Raw genomic sequence first — 21944 nt, forward strand, 5'->3', positions numbered from 1 at the left:
TTAAATGCACACCTTCTTTTAAAAATCTCATTCTCTAAACCGAAATTATAAACCGACAAAAAAATATATGTGTAATAGCTTACAAGTTTAATTAATTACTTACTCGAGCATTCTTCATATCCTAGCTAATCATGCATAGTCCACATAAGTATACCTTGCACAATTGCAACTCTTTACCCATAGTTCTTGGACATAGCATTTAGCCAAACCTAATGAGGGTTAACTCCTCGTTGTAAAGCCACTAGGATGTGAAGCCGCTAGAGACTTACTCCACCGCCACTTGTGTCACTCAAGTGGAGCTTTCCTTAAGCTAGGTGAGGAGCAATGAGAGAAGGAGCTATGGAGAGCTCAACTCCTACTCAATGCCTTCATGTGTGCAAGAGTGAAGGTGAGAGAGAGTAAGAAGAAGAAGAATAAGAGGCAAGCATAGAGAACATCACCTATATGCACACACACACACACAATCAAGCAAGCAAACAAGCATGCATACACACAAGGAGAGAGAAACTCAATTGTGATAATGGGATTGTCCCTTTTCATATTTCATAAGTCACTTATATACATGAGCTCTCTTTTTATAATGGCCGGCCATCCATTTAACAATTGGGGGTCCAAAACTGGTTCTTCTAGCTCTATGTACACCTAGGCTTATGCTCATGGCCGGCATTACACAAGTCGTAGGCTCGGTCATCCCATATATCGTTTACATGAAGTGCTTAGTGCAGTTTACATAAAAATGAGTTACATGAAGTGCTTAGTGCAGTTTACATAAAAATGTACACCTAGGCTTATGCTCATGGCCGGCATTACACAAGTCGTAGGCTCGGTCATCCCATATATCGTTTACATGAACTGCTTAGTGTAGTTTACATAAAAATGAGTTACATGAAGTGTAACCACGCTTAAAAATAATGTTAACCAGTGTGGTTAACAACATGTCTTGATTTTTAATTTTTAATTTTTTTTCTTAAACACACACACACACACACACACACACATTACATGCTCTTTTTCTTTCACTTTCATTTTTATTTTATTTATTTATTTATTATTATTATTATTAAAAACTTCCTTCTCTCTCTCTCTCTCTCTCTCTCTCTCTCTCTCTCTCTCTCTCTCTCTTTTAATAATCTAAATATTATTATTATTATTATTATAAAAAAGAGAGAAAAACTCTCTCTCTCTCTAAAAAAAAAATAATCTTCCTCTCTCTCTCTCTCTCTCTCTCTCTCTCTCTCTCTAAAAAAAGAGAGAAAATGATGTCGTCGCCTACTACCACCATCCCGCCAAGTAAAAGCCATAGAAGCAGCAAAAAGAAAACAAGCAAAATATTGGGATGGGAAGAAATTTGAGCTACTGGACAATGTAAGGATCGAGGGGGTTTCACCTTTTGATGCTCCTAAGGTTAAGATGTATTATAGAGGACGAGATGATAGTGCTTCATCACCCAAGATTTTCATACCAATAGAGTGCAGGATCAATGCACTCTTGGGAAATGCAACTAAGTCAGCTCATGTGGGTGTGATTGGTGAATCCACATATACATCATCAAGGGAGGAGTCCATGGAGGAAGCAAAAATGGAAGAGGCCACCAACCTGAATACCCCACTACGTCTAAGAGTATGTGTTAACTTATGACGGACATGGAGATGTACTACGTTTTACGTCATGTAATTAATTTAAGTATTCTGAGTCATGGGTTGGGCTTGTCGGCACCATATGTAAAGGATAAAGGGATTGGGTGATTGCCGATGAGAGGCGCACCTCAAATGTCATTAGGATAAGGGTTAGGTTTGGCCGGCCATGTGTGGATGCCCATGTGTGAACGGTTAGGTTTCATATAAGAGTCAAATGTAACCCTAAAACTCTCATTCTCAATGTGTTGAATACAAGAGTGCTCTTGCCTTATCTTCTTAGTTTCCTTCTCTTGCGTGAGAGAGAGAGAGAGAGAGAGAGAGAGAGAGAGAGAGAGAGATCGAGCACTGTGTAGCGGCACGATGGCAGCGAGGCGGTAGAGCGGCGACGGCGGCTCCTTCTTCACTGCGACGCAGGAATCCTTCACGGCGACGCAGGAATCCTTCATCACGGGCGGCGGTTTGAGCGGTGAGTGACACACCTTTGCTTTCTGTTTGAGCTTGCTAGGTTCTGGTTGTATGCTTGCAGCCATTGTCGCGGCTCGCATACGGTGTTCGGCAAGTCCTCACAGCTCCGACTCGTATGGTAAAAGTGCACATTTTTGGCGCTGGTGCCGGGGAGATGCCCTGCACCAAGCTCCAGAGTGCAGTTCGGGCTACTACGTGAAGTGAAATTTACACTGTAGGGAAGGCGATTGTGTGTATGTTGTTGACGTTGTTTCGTGTTTTGTAATTTGGTTCTGTAATTCTGGTTCCCCTGGTCAATTTCTAGTTCCATGTTCTGTTGTCTGGTTTTCTGCGTTGCGTGTGTGCGCGATCAGACGAAGGAGATTTCTAAACCCCAGGCCTACGGCGGCGGCAGCTGTGTGCGAGCAGCACCGCGGCCAAGTCCAAACCCTAGAAAGAAACCCTAGGAAAATTGACTTGAAAAGAAAAAAGAAAAAAGAAAAAAGAAAAAAGAAAAAAACAAAAACAAAACAAAACAAAACAAAATTCAAAAAAAAGTCAAAAAATAAATTTTCAAAAAATAAAAATAAAAAAATAATTTTTTTTGAAAAAAACAAACGTGGAGAGGGAAGAGATTTTTTATTTGGAGAAAAAATTTTTGAAAAGAAAAAACCCCCAATTGACCCTGACCCTGGCCTTTGTCTTTTGATATATACATATAGGAGAATGAGGCTCCATAGCTTTCTTTCAAGTGAGAGGGAAGTGGAGCTCTATATGTAGCCCAGCCCCCCAAGGAGTGAAGTGAGCATGTGGGATAAAGCCTTCAGCCTTCCCCCCACAAGCAAATAGGCCTTCACTCTTCCCCCCACAAGGAAACAGACTGTTTTGAGAACCACAAGAGCTCCGGATAGGCAAACACTGTGCTGTAAAGCACACTAGGACCCTTTGAACGATACGCTCGTTTTGAGCTATCACATGCCCTAGTCCAGGTTCGACCATAAGTAAGGGGGTAAAAATGGGTTGAAAACAATCTAAAAACAAGTAAAAACGGGGTACGAAACACCCAAGAAACCACTTGTGTGGGCTTCAAGGGTAGTTACCAACGCACGTAGGGTACCCACGTCACATGCATCTATGCTCTGGTCAGGTGCTGGAGTCTGAGCCGCTAGAAAGCATTTCAGTTTACGCAGGCTCACACCATCCCTCCACGTTAGCATCTTGGCCTTCCGCTGTGGAACCCAAGGAAGTGCAACCCAAGATCCACGAATAGCGAATAGTGACTCGTGCTCTGACTCAGAAGCCATGGAAGGGCACCCTACCAAGAACCCTGAGGAGGCAAGCCAAAACATGCCAGTTTGGGCCCCACAACCCGGATCTAGCATGTTTAGTCGTCTAATAGAGACCTTTAGTAGAGCTACACGCTCTGAACATGCGACAAGCGAAGTAAATGAAGAAGGAGGGGTAGTGGATTCGCCATTCACATCTCATGTAGACTCTACCCTCCCAAAGAGTGTCCATGTGGATATTCTACCCATTTCGTTTAATGAAGGCCTTACTGAGCTACCACCTTCTGACGCTCTCCCTAAAGTAGAGGTCTTTAGAAGTCAATCCATAAGAAGTGACATTGCGTCCACTTTGAGAGAACCGTTTGGCACACCAAGTCTGGATGGGATATTTCTCAATGAAAATTGGGAATATGATCTACACACAGAGACTCTAACTGACCTATACACGGGTTACACATACCATGTAGGTTGGTTAGAAGTCATACGATCTACATCTAGCGCCACTAATCTAGAGGAGCAACAACAAATGATATGTGAGGTTATTCATAGAATTATCCAATTTGAGAGGCAAAATAGGGGAGTGAACCTAGTTTCCACTGGCCCTATGAGATTTTTGGATACGGGCAAGGCCAAACAACCAACCCTATCACAATTAGAGACTCCCTCGGTGAGTCCCATAGACCCTTCGTATGTTGTTTCGCCTGGAGTCTCAATGCAGGTTGAGCCCAGGAGCAGTAACTTTAGCTTTCCAACCTTGGCTCAACTTTCCATTAAGGAATCCACAATGCCTACCCCAATGATGAGCATGACAAAAAGTGCACCTGTTACCGTTGTAGTTAGTACGACGCTGCTACCTAGTGGAACAGTACCTACAACAGTGTGTGCCAGTGCCTATCGACCATATGTACCTATCGCTACTCATGCTCATGTAGCTCCTATGCCTCTTAGTATGCCAATGGCATATGCTCCACGACCGCCTTATCATAACCCTTATCCAAGAGGAGCTAGGCCTAGTCACATATCATATCCTACGTCAGCTGCCTACATACCAAGACCAACGCCAACTCCTATCAACCAGGCTATCCTAGAAGTTCCTCCACCAGCTATGCCGGCTCACCTAGATGATCTCGCAGCGTTTGCTTAGATGATCGGACGATCTATTGTGGAAAACATGCGGGGCATGCCTGAGAGAGAGCCTAGAAGCAAGGCGGTACAAGTGGCTAAGCTCACTCAGAACTTCAGTGGTAATAACGAGGATGTTAGGAAGCACATTGAAGTTTTTGAATACGTGTGTGATTCCTTGGAAGAGCACAATGAGCTCCATAAGTGTAAAGCCTTAGGCTTAACCTTGAGTGGGAAGGCCGGAGATTGGTATCGAACCTTAAGGGTTGAAGAGCGTACTCACTACCCCACTCTCAAGAGATTGTTCTTGAAAGAATACATACGTGAGGGTGTGCTTTGGGGAGTAGCATCTCAACTCCAAAAAGCTAAACGCGAGGAAGGGGAGTCAGTGAGAGACTTTATTAGTCGAATGAAGCATCTAAAGTCTCGCTGCACTCCCGATGAGCGCTTCAATAACAACCAACTGCTCAATAGATTCATCCAAGGATTGCGCCACAAGGACATATACAATGGCCTAGTCATTAGAGGTCTTACAACGTGGGAAGTAGTCAATGCCAATGCAATCTAGTTAGAAGACAACTTGATGATTGCAGGTAAAAAGGTGTCTTCGGAGACAAAATCTGTTAGTTCGCAAGTATCTGGGCACGAGCCAATGACAGTAAAACCTATTGCCAAGGAGCCCAAGATATCCGAAATGTCTGTGACCGACCTTACTAAGGCTCTCCAAGAATACTTTAGGGGTAGTCGAGCTCCTTAAAATAGCCATATGTACCCAAGAAGAGAGCAACAATGGTGTTCGGTTTGCTTAGGACCACATAGCACAAGTGAATGTCCCACATTCAGAGTCAAATTCAATGGGAATTGTAATGCATGTGGTAAGTATGCCCATCAATCCAAGGATTTCCTAGTACTTAAGCCTATGTTGGCAAATCAGGCACCACTAGCCTGGTCAAACACACCTCAAGTACCTGCGGTGATGCCTGCACCACCTGTCGAGCAACCGTCACAGCACATAGTTCCAAGGAACCTGAATGTAGTCCAGTCTGTGCCGTTACCACTGCCAGTGCTAGGGCCACAACCTCCACATCCAAGGATTACCCCTATAAACTAGATGGGTTGTGAGTCACATAGTGCGTGTGGGGATTATGAAGAGGAGATAGACCCCACTACTCCATATGGGATTGATACGTTTGAAATGACTCCCCAGTACTACATGGAGGATCATTTCGGGCAAGTCAAGCCTGTATATCAAGCGGTTGCTCTTGCCACAAGAGGGCAAGCCTGTATATCAAGCGATCTTCAATGCTACGATTGTGGTGGACCGCATCGTGTAGCGGAGTGCCCTAATAGGCTACAGAAGATCGCTACTCAAATGCAACCAAATCAAGGGAGCACATCGGGAATGCCGGTACTTACATGTAATCGTTGTGGCACAGATCATTTGATTGCTCAATGTCCACATAATCCTAGTGCACCCAAGATTACGCCATTGAATTTGGTTGAGGTCACCAACAACCAGGCACAAGGAACCATACCTGTTGTACCCGCGAATGTAGTTACACGGTCAATGCTTCAAAATCAAAACTACATTCTCAAAGAGAGGGATACTGCATCAATTGCTCGGGCAAAGAAAAAGAAAACGTGGCGGAAGAGATCGCTTAATGCCACGAGCTCCAAGCCTAGTTCAAAGACTAACATAGGGATAGGAGACGACCCCGTGTATATGAATGATCCTGAAGATAATTCCGATTCAATAGAAACCGTGGGGACCAAAGCCACTACCTTAAGGGAGGACCCCACTCGGGAGCTCAACGAAAGGGAATCAAGCGAATACATGAATCAGGGGAAACAAAAGGAAACTTCCTTGGCCCCACAACCAAGCTAGCTAATGCCTTCTCGGCCACCCAAACTGACTGAGACCCCCCACCAAGACAAGCCACGTGGGCCAAAAACCCTCAAGAAAAGATTGAAACTTACCTAAACCCAGTTGAGGAGATTGAATAAGTGCAACACTTAAGGGGTTTGGTGGAAGAAACACAAAGAGAATTGGAGCCAGCAGACCCTAGAAGAATCAAAATTCCAGACACAGAGTTTCCTACACAAGTTCAGCCTCACAGGAGCCATAAACCGTTAGCTATACCTAGTATCATTCGGGAAGAAAGTGAGGATAGGACATATGGAAGTGGGCAAACACCCTTCTTGCTTGAAAGAATGTTTAGTGAAGGAATGCTTGATCCCATCGAAGAGGAAGTGGGCAAACACCCTTCTTGCTTGAAAGAATGTTTAGTGAAGGAATGCCTGACCCCATCGAAGAGGAAGTGATTCCATCTTCACCAGTCCCTAGTCAAGGGGCGATGTCTCGAAAAGTACCATTTAATGTGTCCAAACTAATGGATTTCATGTCCTATGAAATCAGAACCACGATCATATCCAAGTTATACGGAGATCCTGAGCTATTCTTAGCTCTCCGGGCATTTCTCAATGGAGAACTGAAGGCAGGGTTACCACAATTTGCAAATATGGATAGATCTAACACGCTTCAAGATGAAGGGGGACATTGGGATCTACAACCCAACCTAGATGAAGACTCAGTCGTCGTTGAAATACCTGTTAACAAGTTGGGACAGTACTTTGAAGGTGACGAATCTAATGCAACCCTCCCCATTACTACCACAAGGGATTGACTTTAAAGGGAATCCTTGATGGTGGTGCTGGAGTGAGCATTGTGACTAAAAACTATTGGGAATCTATGGGAAGACCTCACCTCAAAGTCACAAACATAGTGGTTAAGATGGCAAATGGAACTATTACTAAACCTATTGGAATGTTAAGGGACCTTAAGATCAAGGTTCTGGGATACAAGGTAAGACATACCTTCATTATAATGGATTTCTCCAAGCATACTATGTCATATCAAATGATCTTAGGACGTCCTTTCATGAGGGAAGCATAACTGGTACATGACTGGTCGAAAAACCATGTCTACCTACAATTCCAGGACTCTGTCATTCGAGTTGATCTTGAGAATGGTTGTGCACATCCTTTAGGAAGCAAGGTTATCATTGATAATCGATCGGATACCACTGTTCACTCCGCCCCATTAAGGTATTACTATACATGCAAAAAAGAGACTGATGATGGGAAAGATTCTCCTTATATGGATGTCCTACTGGGTATGACTGAGTCAGATAACGTGGATTGGGTACACCTAGCGGCAACCATAGACACATGGGGAAATAGAGGCACAAGTTTGGGTAACACCTGAGGGGCAAGATATGCCACCGTTAGTGCCAATAAACATGATAGGTGTTATGCACTTGACTCCTGATGGCGAGAAAGCGGCAAACTCCACTGACGCTGAAAGTAGCGAAGACTCTGACCAATGCAACTCTGAGTATGAATCTCAAGAAGAAACTGACTCTGAGCCTGATGGGGGGGATGAATCAAATATTCACCCAAATGTGGAAGCAAGGTGCTCAAGGCCTAGGACAGTGACCTCCGGCAGTTCATCCGAAAGTGAGGGGGACACAAGTGAAAATCGACCAAGTGAGTTCGAATCTGACAGAAACAAAAATCAAAAACTTGGTAAGAAGAAAACGAGACATATGCGCCAACGTTATCGAGCTAATGTACGAACTGCAATAAACAAAGAGAGATCCACTGCTGCAGAATGGCTTAGTTATGTAGGAGCTATTGACGCTCATCGGAAGTTAGCGGATATGCCACCGTTAGTGCCAATGAACATGATAGGTGTTATGCACTTGACTCCTGATGGCGAGAAAGCTGCACACTCCACTGACACTGAAAGTAGCAAAGACTCGGACCAATGTAACTCCGAGTCGTCTGAATCTCAAGAAGAAACTGACTCTGAGCCTGATGGTGGGGAGGATAAATCAAATATTCACCCAAATGTGGAAGCAAAATGCTGAAGGCCTAGGACAGTGACCTCCTACAATTCATCCGAAAGTGAGGGGGACACAAGTGAAGATCGACCAAGTGAGTTCGAATCTGACAAAAATAAAAATCAAAAACTTGGTAAGAAGAAAACGAGACATAAGCGCCAACGCTATCGAGCTAATGTGCGAACCACAATAAACAAGGAGAGATCCACTGCAGAATGGCTTAGTTATGTAGGAGCTATTGACGCTCATCGGAAGTTAGCGGATAATTGCGAACAATACCTCCAAAGTGTCATGTGGTGTATTCCGTAACCTCATGACGTCGCCCAATTAGAAATCAAAGAGAAGCCTAAACTAAGTCGTACTGCCAGAAGGCGGCAAAACCAAGAGTTAGCTCAGCAACAAAAGGATGCGGAATTAAAAGAAAAAAGCCTGGCACAACAAGAACCAGTGGACTTACACCCAGTACTCGAGCATTTCAAATCGTTTACCACAGGGGAACGTAAAGTCGTCTACACAAAAGCCCACTACCAATGGGAGTAGCAGTGTCTACGATGGCCCTACGGTAGTTAAGAAGATAGACTTAGCACATCCAGTGACAAGACTAAACCAGTTTTTATTGCTCAAGACCTCACCAAGGCGGAAGAAGCTGCACTTACGAAGCTTCTTAAAGAATTCAAGGACATATTTGCCTGGACATATCATGATATGAAGGGTGTTCCACCCTCTGTGGTGCAACACACGATTCCAATGATTAGCACTGCTAAACCAGTCCAACAACGTCCCTACCCAATGAATCCTAAGTATGCAAAGATTGTACAAGAGGAAATTGAAAAGCTTATAAAATGTGGATTCATATACCCAATTGAGCACTCAGAATGGGTTTCTCCGATAGTCATCGTACCAAAGAAGAATGGGAAACTCAGAGTGTGCGTTGATCTCAAAAAGGTGAATGCAGCCACCAGAAGGGATCATTACCCCTTGCCGTATTCTTAACATGTGCTTGAAAGAGTTGCAGGAAAGGAGGTTACAATCAAATCACAATTGCGGTAGAGGACCAAGCTAAAACAGCATTTATCACGGAGTTTGGAGTGTTTGCCTTTCGCGTCATGGCTTTTGGCTTGACCAATGCACCTGTAACATTCCAACGATTGATAAACACAGCCTTTAAGGAATATCTAAGGGACTTTTGTGAAGCCTTCTTGGATGATCTTTGTGTCCATTCCTCTTGGGACGAGCACTTGATGTGTTTACAAAAAATATTTGAATGGTGTAGATTATATCGCATCTCATTGAATCCTTTCAAATGCCAATTCTGGGTCAAACACGGAGTTATTCTAGGGCATATAGTGTCCAAAAATGGGATTTCCACTGAGTAAAATTAAGGTCATTCTGGACTTGCCCCCACCCACCAACTATAAGGGAGTCCAACGCTTTATGGGCCATGTTGGTTATTATCGAAGGTTTATTTACGAGAGTAAAATCAAGGTCATTCTGAACTTGCCCCCACCCACCAACTATAAGGGAGTCCAACGCTTTATGGGCCATGTTGGTTATTATCGAAGGTTTATTTTATTCATCGTCGCGGAGATAGCTCGACCGTTGTATAAGCTTCTCATCGAGTTTATTTGGACCGAAGATTGTGATTGTGCGTATGAGTTATTAAAGAAGGCCTTGGCAAGTACTCCAATCTTGCGAATGCCTAACTGGGACTTAGTCTTCCATGTGCATATTGATGCATCAAACTTTGCTATTGGGTGTGTGTTAACTCAACCTGGAGAACACAAACTAGACTACCCCATTAGCTTTGCTAGTCGCTAGTTGGACGATGTTGAGATGAACTACACCACTACGGAGCGAGAAGGGTTGGCAATGATATATGCAGTAAGGAAATTTCGTTATTACCTTCTTGCCACCAAGTTTGTTTTCTATGTGGATCATCAAGCATTGTTGTATGTGGTAAACAAACCATGCTCCACAGGAAGAATCACACGATGGCTATTGATTCTTCTGGAGTTTGATTTCACTGTTGTTGTGAGACCTGGCAAAAAACGTCATGGTAGGCTGATCATTTGTCTCGCATACCTAATGGTGAAACTCCTACGGGAGTTGATGTGATGACTTACCTGACACTTCCCTATTCATGGTAGAGACAATGCCTGAATGGAGTGAGAAGATTGTTAACTTTTTGGTTAATGGCTTTCCACCCAAGGAGCTTCGTAAAGATCTAGCTCGAAAGCTAATCAAGGAATGCGAACCCTATTGCCTGATGGCCGGGACTCTTTATAAAAGAGAAAAGGATGATATTCTTAGGCATTGTGCCCGAAAGGATGAGTATTTATACATTTTGCAAGAGGCACATATGGGCGTAGCCGGTGGTCACTTCTCAGGAGACTTAACTGCGCGAAAGATCTTACAATCAGGGTATTGGTGGCCCTCTATGTTCCAAGATGCATCACTTTTTGTGAAGGGTTGCGATGAATGCCAACGATACAAGAAACCCCAGCGGAAAGATCAGATGCCCCTACATCCAATCAAAGTAAACCAACCATTTGAGAAGTGGGGTTTAGACTTTGTAGGTCCAATTAGCCCAGCGGCCCGCAACACACAATCTCGCTATATTATTGTGGCCACTGACTATATGACCAAATGGGCTGAAGTGAAAGCGACACGTAAGGCAGATGCAAGGACAACAGCCAAGTTCCTCTTTGAAAATATAATCACACACTTTGGTTGTCCTTTTGAACTGGTGAGCGACAATGGTATGCATTTTATAAATGAAGTGATTAAGGAGCTCACAACAAATTTCATGATATCCCCTCATAAATCTACTCCTTATTATTCGCAAGCGAATGGCCAAGCCGAGAGAACAAACAAGACTTTAATCTCTGTTTTGACAAAGACAATTGAAGCTCATCGCACGGATTGGGGTACTGCGTACAAAGTGGCTATTAATTGCACACCATTCAAAATGGTATATGGCCAAGAAGCAGTCATGCCGTGGGAATTCGTCATTCCTAGTCTTCGTGTTGCTACTCAAGAGGGTTGGGATGGTAATCCCTTAGTAGAGCAACTGTATATCCTTGAGCGGCTAAACGAAGAAAGACAATTAGTTGTGTACAATGCCCTTGTGGAGAAGGATAGAAGGAAAAAATGTTTGATCGCCACCTGAAAGACAAGGACATCAAGGTTGGGGATAAAGTCTTGATGTATGGAGTGTGTAAGGAAAAGAAGAAACTCAAACATGCTGGTAAGGGACCCTATAGAGTATGTGAAATTACCCCGCAAGGTACCATCCGAGTGGAGACTCTCGACGGAGTTGAAACTATTGGATTCCTCAATGGGAGTAAATTCAAAAGATACTATGACCCCCTGAGCCAAGAGGAGTTACATGCAATCCATCAGAAGAAGGCAGCTAAAGAACAAGCTGAGCTTAAGAAGATACAAGCAAGAATTGAAGCCAAAGAATGTCAACAGCGTGCTAGGTGCCAACGAGAAGCCAACTTGGGAATTACGCAAGTATTTTTCGAGGAAGCAGAGGAGGATTCACTGGAATCTGAGCCGCCTCTAAGATACCCAATTGAGTTACAGAGTCCTTACGGGGAGGTTATATAATGCATTATTGGATACAGGAGCTCAACACAATTGCTATCATATGGCATGTGGTGTCAACTTGGAAAACCACCCTTATCGTGCTATCCAAGTTAAAGGAATCAACAAGAAGAAAACCCCTATCTCAGGAATTCTGCACACTCCAGTTGCCTATGATAAGGGGATCGTAATTCAAAGCTTTTTGGTTATGCCTGTTGGTACAATGGAGGGGACTGTAAACTTAGGGCGCAAATGGATGTTAGCCACCAAGTGCAATATTGATTGGGCAACCAGGCGAGTTACAATGCAAGAACCCGCTCTCGGTCTGACTGCTCAATCCCGCACCTAAGTCCAACTCAAATGCTAGATAATGAAAAATCACAAAGTCAAGTGGCAAAACCATCTTTGATTGTTTGCCACCCCTCTAACGCTTCAACGCCAAGAGTGGAAACAGGCAGAGTGGTCTCTAAAGCTCCGCTTACTATGCCAAAGAGTACATACAAATGGGTCCCAAAAGCTTCGTTAACAGCTACTTTCCCTGCTCAATCTCGTTCAGAGACAAGAAGCCTCGTAGAAGGAAAGCAGCTACCCACCCGAGAAAGGGCAATGTAACATCACGATGGATCCCGAAAAAATTATTAGTAGCCCAAGGATACTATGAGGGAAATGACCAGATTTGGGTCCCTAGACATAAGCTGAATCCCTCTACATCACCTGTAAAACCTTGCAAACCAAATGTTGCCACCCCAACGACAATTCAAGACCGTGGGTGGTAAGGGAAAGGTAACAGAGTGCTCTGCACCACTTCTTCTAGAGCTAGTTTGGATTCCCAAACGATATCGATTAATACCACCTAGCTCAGGAAGGGGGGAGCCACATGAAGCTTCTAGCTCCTCATGCCAAGCACACATTGATATAGAAGTTTCTTCATGCTCTACACCTACTCTTGTCAACACCCAACAAGAGACCAATGAGTCTATGTCTCCCTTTGTAAAAGTATCATCAGAAACCATTTCCTCCATTCGTCAATGGGAGCGTACACTACCATCTCTGCAATTGGATGTGGCCACAAGGGTCATAAAAAGCTATCTGCCCACATCACAACCTATGACCCGCTGGACAAATTGGTTCCAAGAGGCTGTAACATCATTGCAGAAAATATGATCTACCCAAGGAAAGGGGGAGCATGTACTCACACTCGACATTCTATTGCTTCCTCCTTAACCTTCTCCCCTGACCATGTAATTGCCAAATTCAAGGGGATATATATATATAGCTTCATACACAAAAAAGAAAAGAAAAGAAAAACAAAAAATAGTAAAAAGAGCAAGAGCACATTAAGAGCAGAAATATCCGTATACAATCAGGAACTAGATTGATCGGTCTTCATAAACCTACTGATACATATCTGTGTTTGCAGATATGGCAAATGCAAGAGCATCACACACTTCATCCACCTTCGGTGAGAGGTATCATTTGTACCTTTCTCAGATATTTCACATGTGCTATCTTGTAATTGAAACTGAATGGGATCATATAGATGTACTAGCCAGAGAGGAAAATGTTGAGGAATTAGAATGGCTAATATGCCTATTGACCATGACTGACCTCTACTCCGTAGAGAACATATCCCCGATAGCCCAAGACTTTCCTTTTCCACAAGATGACTATCCTCGCATGGTTTACATTCTTGATGAGTTTATGTGGATGGAAAAACGGAAACGATATATCTGACGATAATGAATGGACAGATGAAACTCATGGCACTACTGAGGCTGACTTTATTTATTTGGATGATGCGGATAGAGGCTTAGCCTTAGGGCTAGAGCCAGGACTCTACAACATCCTCTTACCATATCCTCAGTAGTAGTAGTATGGTGACTGGTAGGTAGGTTAGTGTTTTCAAGTTGTTTCTAGTTTGGAATCCTTAAACGAGTCTTTAATTTTTCACACTGATGTGCCTCTCGAGGTATAGTGCTTATTAGTTGATTGTACAGGTTGAAAAGTTTGAGATGAATTCCCTTCAAACTCCTGAGACTGCCGCAACATTCATCAAAATATATCTACATCAAATTGCAAGCTGTCTCGTCAAATCAAGGAGATCTCCAATTTCAGGTGTAATTCTTCCATGCCCACTCTCTTTCGTTTTTACTGTTCAATTAATTGCATAAACTGAAGGCATGACCACATGGAACTTGTCAAAGTACTACTTAGTTTTTGAAGTTGCCTGACGGGCTAGTGTAAATCATTAATGAGCTTAACTTTATTGGATATATTTTGAGAATGCATGAAGTCTTTAGTTAACCTGGGAATATGGTTGTCTTAATTCTAGGGTTATACCATCTTAATGTTTGAACAACCTGGCTGTGTGTGTGTTGACCTCTAGAACATAGCTTTTACCCCTTTGTCGAAAGGATGTAAGAACACATTATAGTTCAGGAGCGAAGATCAAAATAAATAAACCAATTTTTTTAAATAAAGAAGCCTATAATGAATGGCAATGCAAGTCTATTATGTGCTCTAATATTGGCCTATCGCCTTATTGACACTTGGTAGGTGAGGAGTATTCTACTCCAGACCGATGCCTTGGGTTGGTCGGGGATAGCCTTGCCTAAGGTGAACTAATAGATTCCTGGAGAATGCCTTGTATTAAACATGGAACCAGGATCGATGTTAGTTTTGCTTTAGGGAGGTCGCCATTGTATGTAAAAATTGTCACGTGCAAAAAAAGAAGAAGGCAAAAAGCTCCTGTAACTCTAATGTTTCTTCTGTCCCTAGGCTCGTGGTATTCGCTTGTTCTTAGAGTAGACACATTGTGGCTATCTGTCTATTTATTAAGCTTGGTAATTTCCCTTGACTTAGGCCATTTATAGACCTCGATTGACCTTCGACACCCTGCTAACTTTTAATTTATTTTCATTAATTTTAAACTCCTGTTAATTTGTTACGCTAGCTCATTCATGTAACTCATAAACAAAGTTCTCATGGCAATATCCATTGTGGTCTAACATGCTTGAATGTATTACACTCTATATCTTTTGAATTCCAGCATACTTTCACCCTACTTCCCTGTTTTGTAGACGGGCTCCCACACCAAACCCTCTCGAGCTTACCATACCATAGCTTCCGAGGACGGAATCTACATTAGGAAAGGAGGCATGTTAACTTATGACGGACATGGAGACGTACTACGTTTTACATCATGTAATTAATTTAAGTATTCTGAGTCATGGGCTGGGCTTGTCGACACCATATGTAAAGGATAAAGGGATTGGGTGATCGCCGATGAGAGGCACACCTCAAATGTCATTAGGATAAGGATTAGGTTTGGCAGGCCATGTGTGGATGCCCATGTGTGAACGGTTAGGTTTCATATAAGAGTCAAATGTAACCCTAAAACTCTCATTCTGAATGTGTTGAATACAAGAGTGCTCTTGCCTTATCTTCTTGGTTTCCTTCTCTTGCGTGTGAGTGAGAGAGAGAGAGTGTGAGAGCGCGATCGAGCACTGTGTAGCGGCACGGCGGCGGCGAGGCGATAGAGCGACGACGGCCGCTCCTCCTTCACTGCGACGCGGGAATCCTTCACGGCAGCGGTTTGAGCGGTGAGTGACACACCTTTGCTCTCTGTTTGAGCTTGCTAGGTTCTGGTTGTATGCTTGCAGCCATTCGTGGCTCGCATACGGTGTTCGGCAAGTCCCCAGCTCTGACTCGTGCGGTAAAAGCGCACAGTATGATAGATATTAACCACTTTGCAATGGGATTATTTAGACATAATTTAGCACCTCATGAGAAAACACAAGCAAGGATTTATAATCCACGAAGCAGTATTGGACCCTCACATTCACACACAACAATCAATGTAGAAGAGGGGCTCATGATAAATCTCACACATGAGTTTAGAGTTATGCAAAACCTGAAACAATCATGATAAGAGAACCTTCAGTTCTTGCCGAGCACTCTATGAGTAGAGTGGCCGAAGAGCTTGATTTGTATTATGAGAACAGCGAAGACCTCGAAGCCGATGAATGACACACACGTCTAGACATTGAGCATATAGCAAGAACGGCTAGATATAACACTGAGACTCCATTGCCCTCATCTCTAGCAATACTCCACCCTTCCCTCCACGGGCTTCCATAACGACAATCATCACTCCCAATCCCCCCTTCCTCCATGAGTGCCTCCCCTTCTATATGCTATGCTTGTGACATAGAAAGAAAGAAGGAGAGATGTTGCAATTGATATATATATATATATATATATATATATATATATATATATATAAACACCTACCCCAACCCCCTTTCTATAACACCAAGTTTTCCCTTCTAAAAGTGCTCATAGGAGTTTCAAGCCTTCAAAATTGTTGTTGAAATCCTACTTTGCTGAGGTCAACAAGAACACAAAGACGAGATCTGTCTAGAGAGAGAGGGGCGAGAAGAGCAAGCTGTGAAAAAGAAATAAAGAAATCCTACTTTGTTAAGGTCAACAAGAACACAAAGAGGAGAGCTTTCTAGAGAGAGAGGGGCGAGAAGAGCAACCTCTGAGATAGAAATAAAGAAAGAAAGTAGTATTAATATCTACAGAGGACCCTAAGAGTCTATGAGACCATGCATAATTTAATGATAGATGTGTATATTGAGCCATGCAAGAAAGTAATATTAATATCTACAGAGGACCCCAAGGGTCTATGAGACCATGCGTAATTTAATGATACCATGTGTATATTGAGATATGCAAAAAGTAATTGAAAGAAAGTGAAAAACAACTATCACTAGTGTATATAATGTGATATTAGCATATATGACCTCGTGTATGAGGTAAACTAGCCATGATCAACTAATGGTAATGCGTGGCTCGACTAATACTAATCTGATGGCCAAGACAATATCAGGCCTCTCTAATCAAAGCATGTCATGAGAAAGAAAGATGATGTTTTTTTCTCAATCCACATGGAGAGAGAAGGGACAGACGGAGTCAATTGAGGCAGAGGAGAGAGAGGATTGATGTCCATCATCATGCATAGGGAAACACGTTGATGTACTGAGATTGTACGTGCCATCTTTGTTGTGTACAGAAGGCCGAGTGCATTGAAGATCTTGCCTCTTGTAAAGTAGGCCATGCAGTTTCTATTTTTGTGGGAAAAAATCCAAAGTTTCTATTTCTGAGGATTTTAGAAGACCTTTGAATAACTTCAATTAAGGCTCGCAAATCTTAGACAAGGGTAATGGTGTTAAGATAAACACTCTCTAAATTATTTAACGCTGTGTAAAAAAAAATTTGGGCACATCTCTACTCTTATCAAACACAAGATATTTCCCTTCCACGTGGCCAAAGGAGAGGAGGGAGAGAGCCAAGGGAGAAAGGAGAGCAATTCACGTTGCCCCTTTCTCAATTTTGAATTTTCTCATATCATCTCATCTCAAGTTTTGATAGGATATATATATATATATATATATATATATAGAGAGAGAGAGAGAGAGAGAGAGAGAGAGAGAGAGAGAGAGAGAGAGTTTCTATGTGTGTAAGAGAGTGTGTATACGAGACGGGTGTGAGAAGAGATAGAGTACATGTGCACGTGTATGTGTGTGAGAGAGGGTTCTGTTTGTGCAGGCGAAAGAGACAGAGAGAATGCATGTGAGAGACACACAGGTATGCGTCTATGTAAGAGTCATACACAGACACATGTATACACATGCTCACATACATACACACATATACACACGTACATACAAATACACACAGGGGTGTACAAATACACACACCCAAACACACAATACACACTCACCTATGCTTACACAAAGATACACATACATGGATGCATACATATCAAAACGTCTACTTGTAAAGGGTTTCATTTCTTCGAGTCCGAGCTCAAAATGTTGGTACAAATGGCAACAAGTGCTGCATACTGTGTCTTCTTTTCTTCATCAGTCGAACACTGCGCGAGCCCCTCTGGTGGAACAACCGGAAGAGCAGAGTTAGTGGACTTGAAGCACGCTGTTGTCACTGTTTGGATTGAGGGGGACGTTGTCAAAAGCTCCTTGTTTCAAGCATCAGGTTAGCAAGGTGGGTTTATGGCTTGTGCAATCCAAACTGGGTTAAAGACATGCTCGAGAGAATGGAAGAAGGGTGTGCGTGGCAGCAGCGGTGGTGGTGGTGGTGGTGGTGGTTGGGAGACGCTCAGCTTGGAGGATGCAATCGCTTCTCTGGAAGAAGGGTTGCTGCCCCAGCCTTCGATCGAGAACCTCGTAGACATCATGCGCAAGTGCACAAATGAGAGAATCACAACCGATTATGCTCTCCGCTTGGATGCCTACATGCACCAAAGTGGGCTGGACGCTCATGCATCACTCGGGAGCTCCCTAGTCTCCATATTGGTGGAAGCTGGAAGCATGTGCAATGCTCAGAAAGTCTTTGACAGGTTGGTGTCCAGGAGTGAGCGCTCTTGGAATTCTCTAATTAATGGTTACATCAAATGTGGGGAGCTAAGGCGTGCTCTCACCTTATACCAGAAAATGCAGGACGATTCTGTACATCCAAGTGGGCATACTTATGTGGCCTTATTGAAGGCATGTGCTAAGCTGAAAGATGTGGAGAGAGGTGGTGAAATACATGCTCAGATTGCCAGAAAGGGGTTGTTGAAAAGCAATCTTTTTGTTGGCACTGCTTTGGTTGATATGTATGCCAAATGTGGCATGCTAGCAAAAGCACGGGAAGTGTTTGACAATCTTCTAATTCGTGATGTAGCCTTATGGAATGCGCTGATTGCAGGATATGCTCACCATGAGTGTGGTGAGGAAGCATTGAAATGTCTTGAACAGATGCAACATGATGGTCTCTCTGCAAATGCTGTCACGTTCGTTTGCAGCTTGAAAGCCTGTGGGAGCATTGGAGCCATAGCGAAAGGCAGAGAGATACATGCTGAGATTGTCAGAAAAGGGTTGTTGAAATCAAACCAATTTGTTGGCAATGCATTGGTAGATATGTATGCCAAATGTGGCTCACTTGCAAAAGCACAAGAAGTGTTTGACACACTTCCAGTTCAAAACGTAGTTTCATGGAATGCACTGATTGCAGGATATGTCCAACACAAGCGTGGTGAGGAAGCACTAAATTGTTTTGAACAGATGCAACTAAAGGGTGTCCCTCCAGATGCTGTCACGTTTGCTTGCAGCTTGAAAGCCTGTGGCAGCATTGGAGCCACAGACAAGGGCAGAGAAATACATGCTGACATTGAAAGAAAAGGGTTGTTGAAAAATCAACTTGTTGGCAACGCATTGGTTGATTTGTATGCCAAATGTGGCACTCTAGACAAAGCGCAGGAAGTGTTTGACAAGCTTCCAGTTCGTGATGTGGTCTCATGGACTGCATTGATTGCAGGATATGTGCAACATGAGCATGGTGACAAAGCACTGAAATGTCTTGAACAGATGCAACTCGAGGGTGTCTCTCCAGATGCTAACACTTTCATTTCCAGCTTGAAAGCCTGTGGCAGCATTGGAGCCATAGATAAGGGTAGAGAAATACATGCTGAAATTGCCAGAAAAGGATTATTGAAAAAAAACCAATTTGTTGGTGATGCATTGGTCAATATGTATGCCAAATGTGGCTCACTTTCAAAAGCACAAGAAGTGCTTGACATGCTTCCAATTCGAAACGTGGTCTCCTGGACTGCACTGATCGTAGGATACGTGCAACATGAGCGTGGCGAGGAAGCGCTGAATTGTTTTGAACAGATGCAACTCGAGGGTGTCTCTCCAGATGCTGTTACGTTGGCTTGCAGCTTGAAAGCCTGTGGCATCATTGGAGCCATAGATAAGGGCAGAGAAATACATGCTGACATTGAAAGAAAAGGGTTGTTAGAAAGCAATCTTATTGTTGGCAGTGCCTTGGTTGATATGTATGCCAAATGTGGCATGCTATCAAAAGCGCAGGAAGTGTTTAACAAGCTTCCAATTCGTGATGTAGTCTCATGGAATACAATGATTGCAGGATATGTACAACATGATCGTGGTGAGGAAGCACTGGATTTTTTTGAACAGATGCAACTCCAGGGTGTCTCTCCAAACGATGTGACATTTGCTTGCAGCTTGAAAGCCTGTTGCAACATTGGAGCCATAGAAAAGGGCAGAGAAATACATGTTGAGATTGCCAGAAAAGGGTTGCTGAAAACAAAACAACTTGTTGGCAACGCATTGGTTGATTTGTATGCCAAATGTGGCTCACTTGCAAAGGCGCAGGAAGTGTTTGACATGCTTCCGGTTCGAAACACAGTCTCATGGAATGCGCTGATCTCGGGATATGTGCAACACGAGTGTGGCGAGGAAGCACTGAACTGTTTTGAGCAGATGCAACTCGAGAAGGTCTGTCCAGATGCTATCACATTTTCTTGCAGCTTGAAAGCCTGTGGCAGCATTGGAGCCATTGACAAGGGCAGAGAAATACATACTGAGATCGAAAGAAAAGGGTTGTTGGAAAGCAATATTGTGGTTGGGACTGCCTTAGTTGATATGTATGCCAAATGTGGCATGCTAGAAAAAGCGCAAGAAGTGTTTGACAAGCTTCCAGTTTGTAATGTTGTCTCGTGGACTGCACTGATTGCAGGATATGCCCAACATGAACGTGGTGAGGAAGCACTGAACTGTTTTGAACAGATGCAGCTTGATGGTGTCTCTCCAAATGCTAACACATTCGCTTGCAGCTTGAAAGCCTGTGCCAGCAGTGGAGCCATAGAGAAGGGGAGAGAAATACATGCTGACATTGAACAAAAAGGGTTGCTGAAAACAAACCAAATCGTTGGCAATGCATTGGTTGATATGTATGCCAAATGTGGGATGCTAGTGAAAGCACAGGATGTGTTTGACAAGCTTCCAGTTCGTGATGTAGTCTCATGGAATGCACTCATTACAGGATGTGCGCAGCGTGGGGAAATTGCAAGTGTTCTTGCTCTTTTTGAGAGAATGGGAGGAGAAGGCATTAAGCCAAATCCTGTTACATTTGTTAGTCTTCTTAATGCTTGCAGTCATGCAGGTCTGATAGATAAAGGCCAGGCATACTTTGAGGCCATGAGTGAAGACTATGGCATCACTCCAACTCTTGAGCACCACACTTGCATGGTTGATCTCCTTGGCCGTGCAGGCCAACTTGACAGGGCGGTAGTAATGATGAAGAAAACATCGTCCCATCCTAATATTGAGATGTGGCTTACTGTTTTGGGTGCTTGTCGAAAGTGGGGCAATGTGGAGCTTGGAAGACAGGCCTTTGAACAGGCAGTGCGATTGAATGAAAAGGAAGCTGTAGCTTATGTTTGTATGTATAACATCTATGCAGATGCTGGCATGCAGGAGGACGCGAAGAAGGTGGAGGCAATGAGCGAAAAACGAGCAGGTAAAAAGCTAGGATGCTGGTGATGGACTGACAATGGGGATATTGTGCATTTGTATGTTAGTTAGGTATAGAAAACATCCCCAAAGCAAAATTATTCATGCAAAGCTAAAATAGCTTTTTTTCAGTAGCACAGGTGTGTCCTAGGTTTGGCCCAAGGCAATACCCATGTGTCTTGTCAAAAATATCAAATGACTGCCATTTCATTGTGGCATTTATATCAAAGATACAAGAGTGATTCATTCAAGTCAAAGGTGTTAATGGCAACCAGGGTTTCCAGGAAGGAAAGTGTGATTGTGGAGAGTATGAGTGATGTTGTTAGTGCAGTGCAGTAGGCATGCCTTGCATAGAACAAGATTTTGAGGTTGGGAAAAATGGAAACGTTTTATAACTGTCTGGATACTGTCAAAGTATTGCATATTCGCATTACATGTGTAAGCACCAAATCTAGATGCAGAGTAAGTGGTCACTACAATTTATATCCATTTTAAATAAAAAAACAAAATTTCAAGATTTGAGGAGATGATAAAATTGATGTCAGCAATGATTAATGAGGGAAGTAAAATTGTGCTGTCAAA

General features: G+C 43.2%; 1 protein-coding gene across 1 annotated transcript; it reads left to right on the forward strand.

The window, feature by feature from the left end:
- The first annotated feature begins 17748 nt into the window (after window positions 1-17748).
- LOC147626642 (pentatricopeptide repeat-containing protein At2g33680-like) lies at window positions 17749-21619 on the forward strand. The gene has a single exon (XM_086816713.1). It carries the CDS (start codon window positions 18057-18059, stop codon window positions 21390-21392), a length of 3336 nt encoding a protein of 1111 aa, XP_086672839.1. The 5' UTR covers window positions 17749-18056; the 3' UTR covers window positions 21393-21619.
- The last annotated feature ends 325 nt before the right edge of the window (window positions 21620-21944 follow it).

Source organism: Cibotium barometz, chromosome 22 (genome assembly GCF_041138505.1).
Source record: "Cibotium barometz isolate CiBa-2024 chromosome 22, ASM4113850v1, whole genome shotgun sequence".
Lineage (NCBI taxonomy): Eukaryota > Viridiplantae > Streptophyta > Polypodiopsida > Cyatheales > Cibotiaceae > Cibotium > Cibotium barometz.

Bases quoted from the DNA above. Each gene is read 5' to 3' on its own strand.
- LOC147626642 (XM_086816713.1), top strand. From the start codon at position 18,057: ATGGCTTGTGCAATCCAAACTGGGTTAAAGACATGCTCGAGAGAATGG.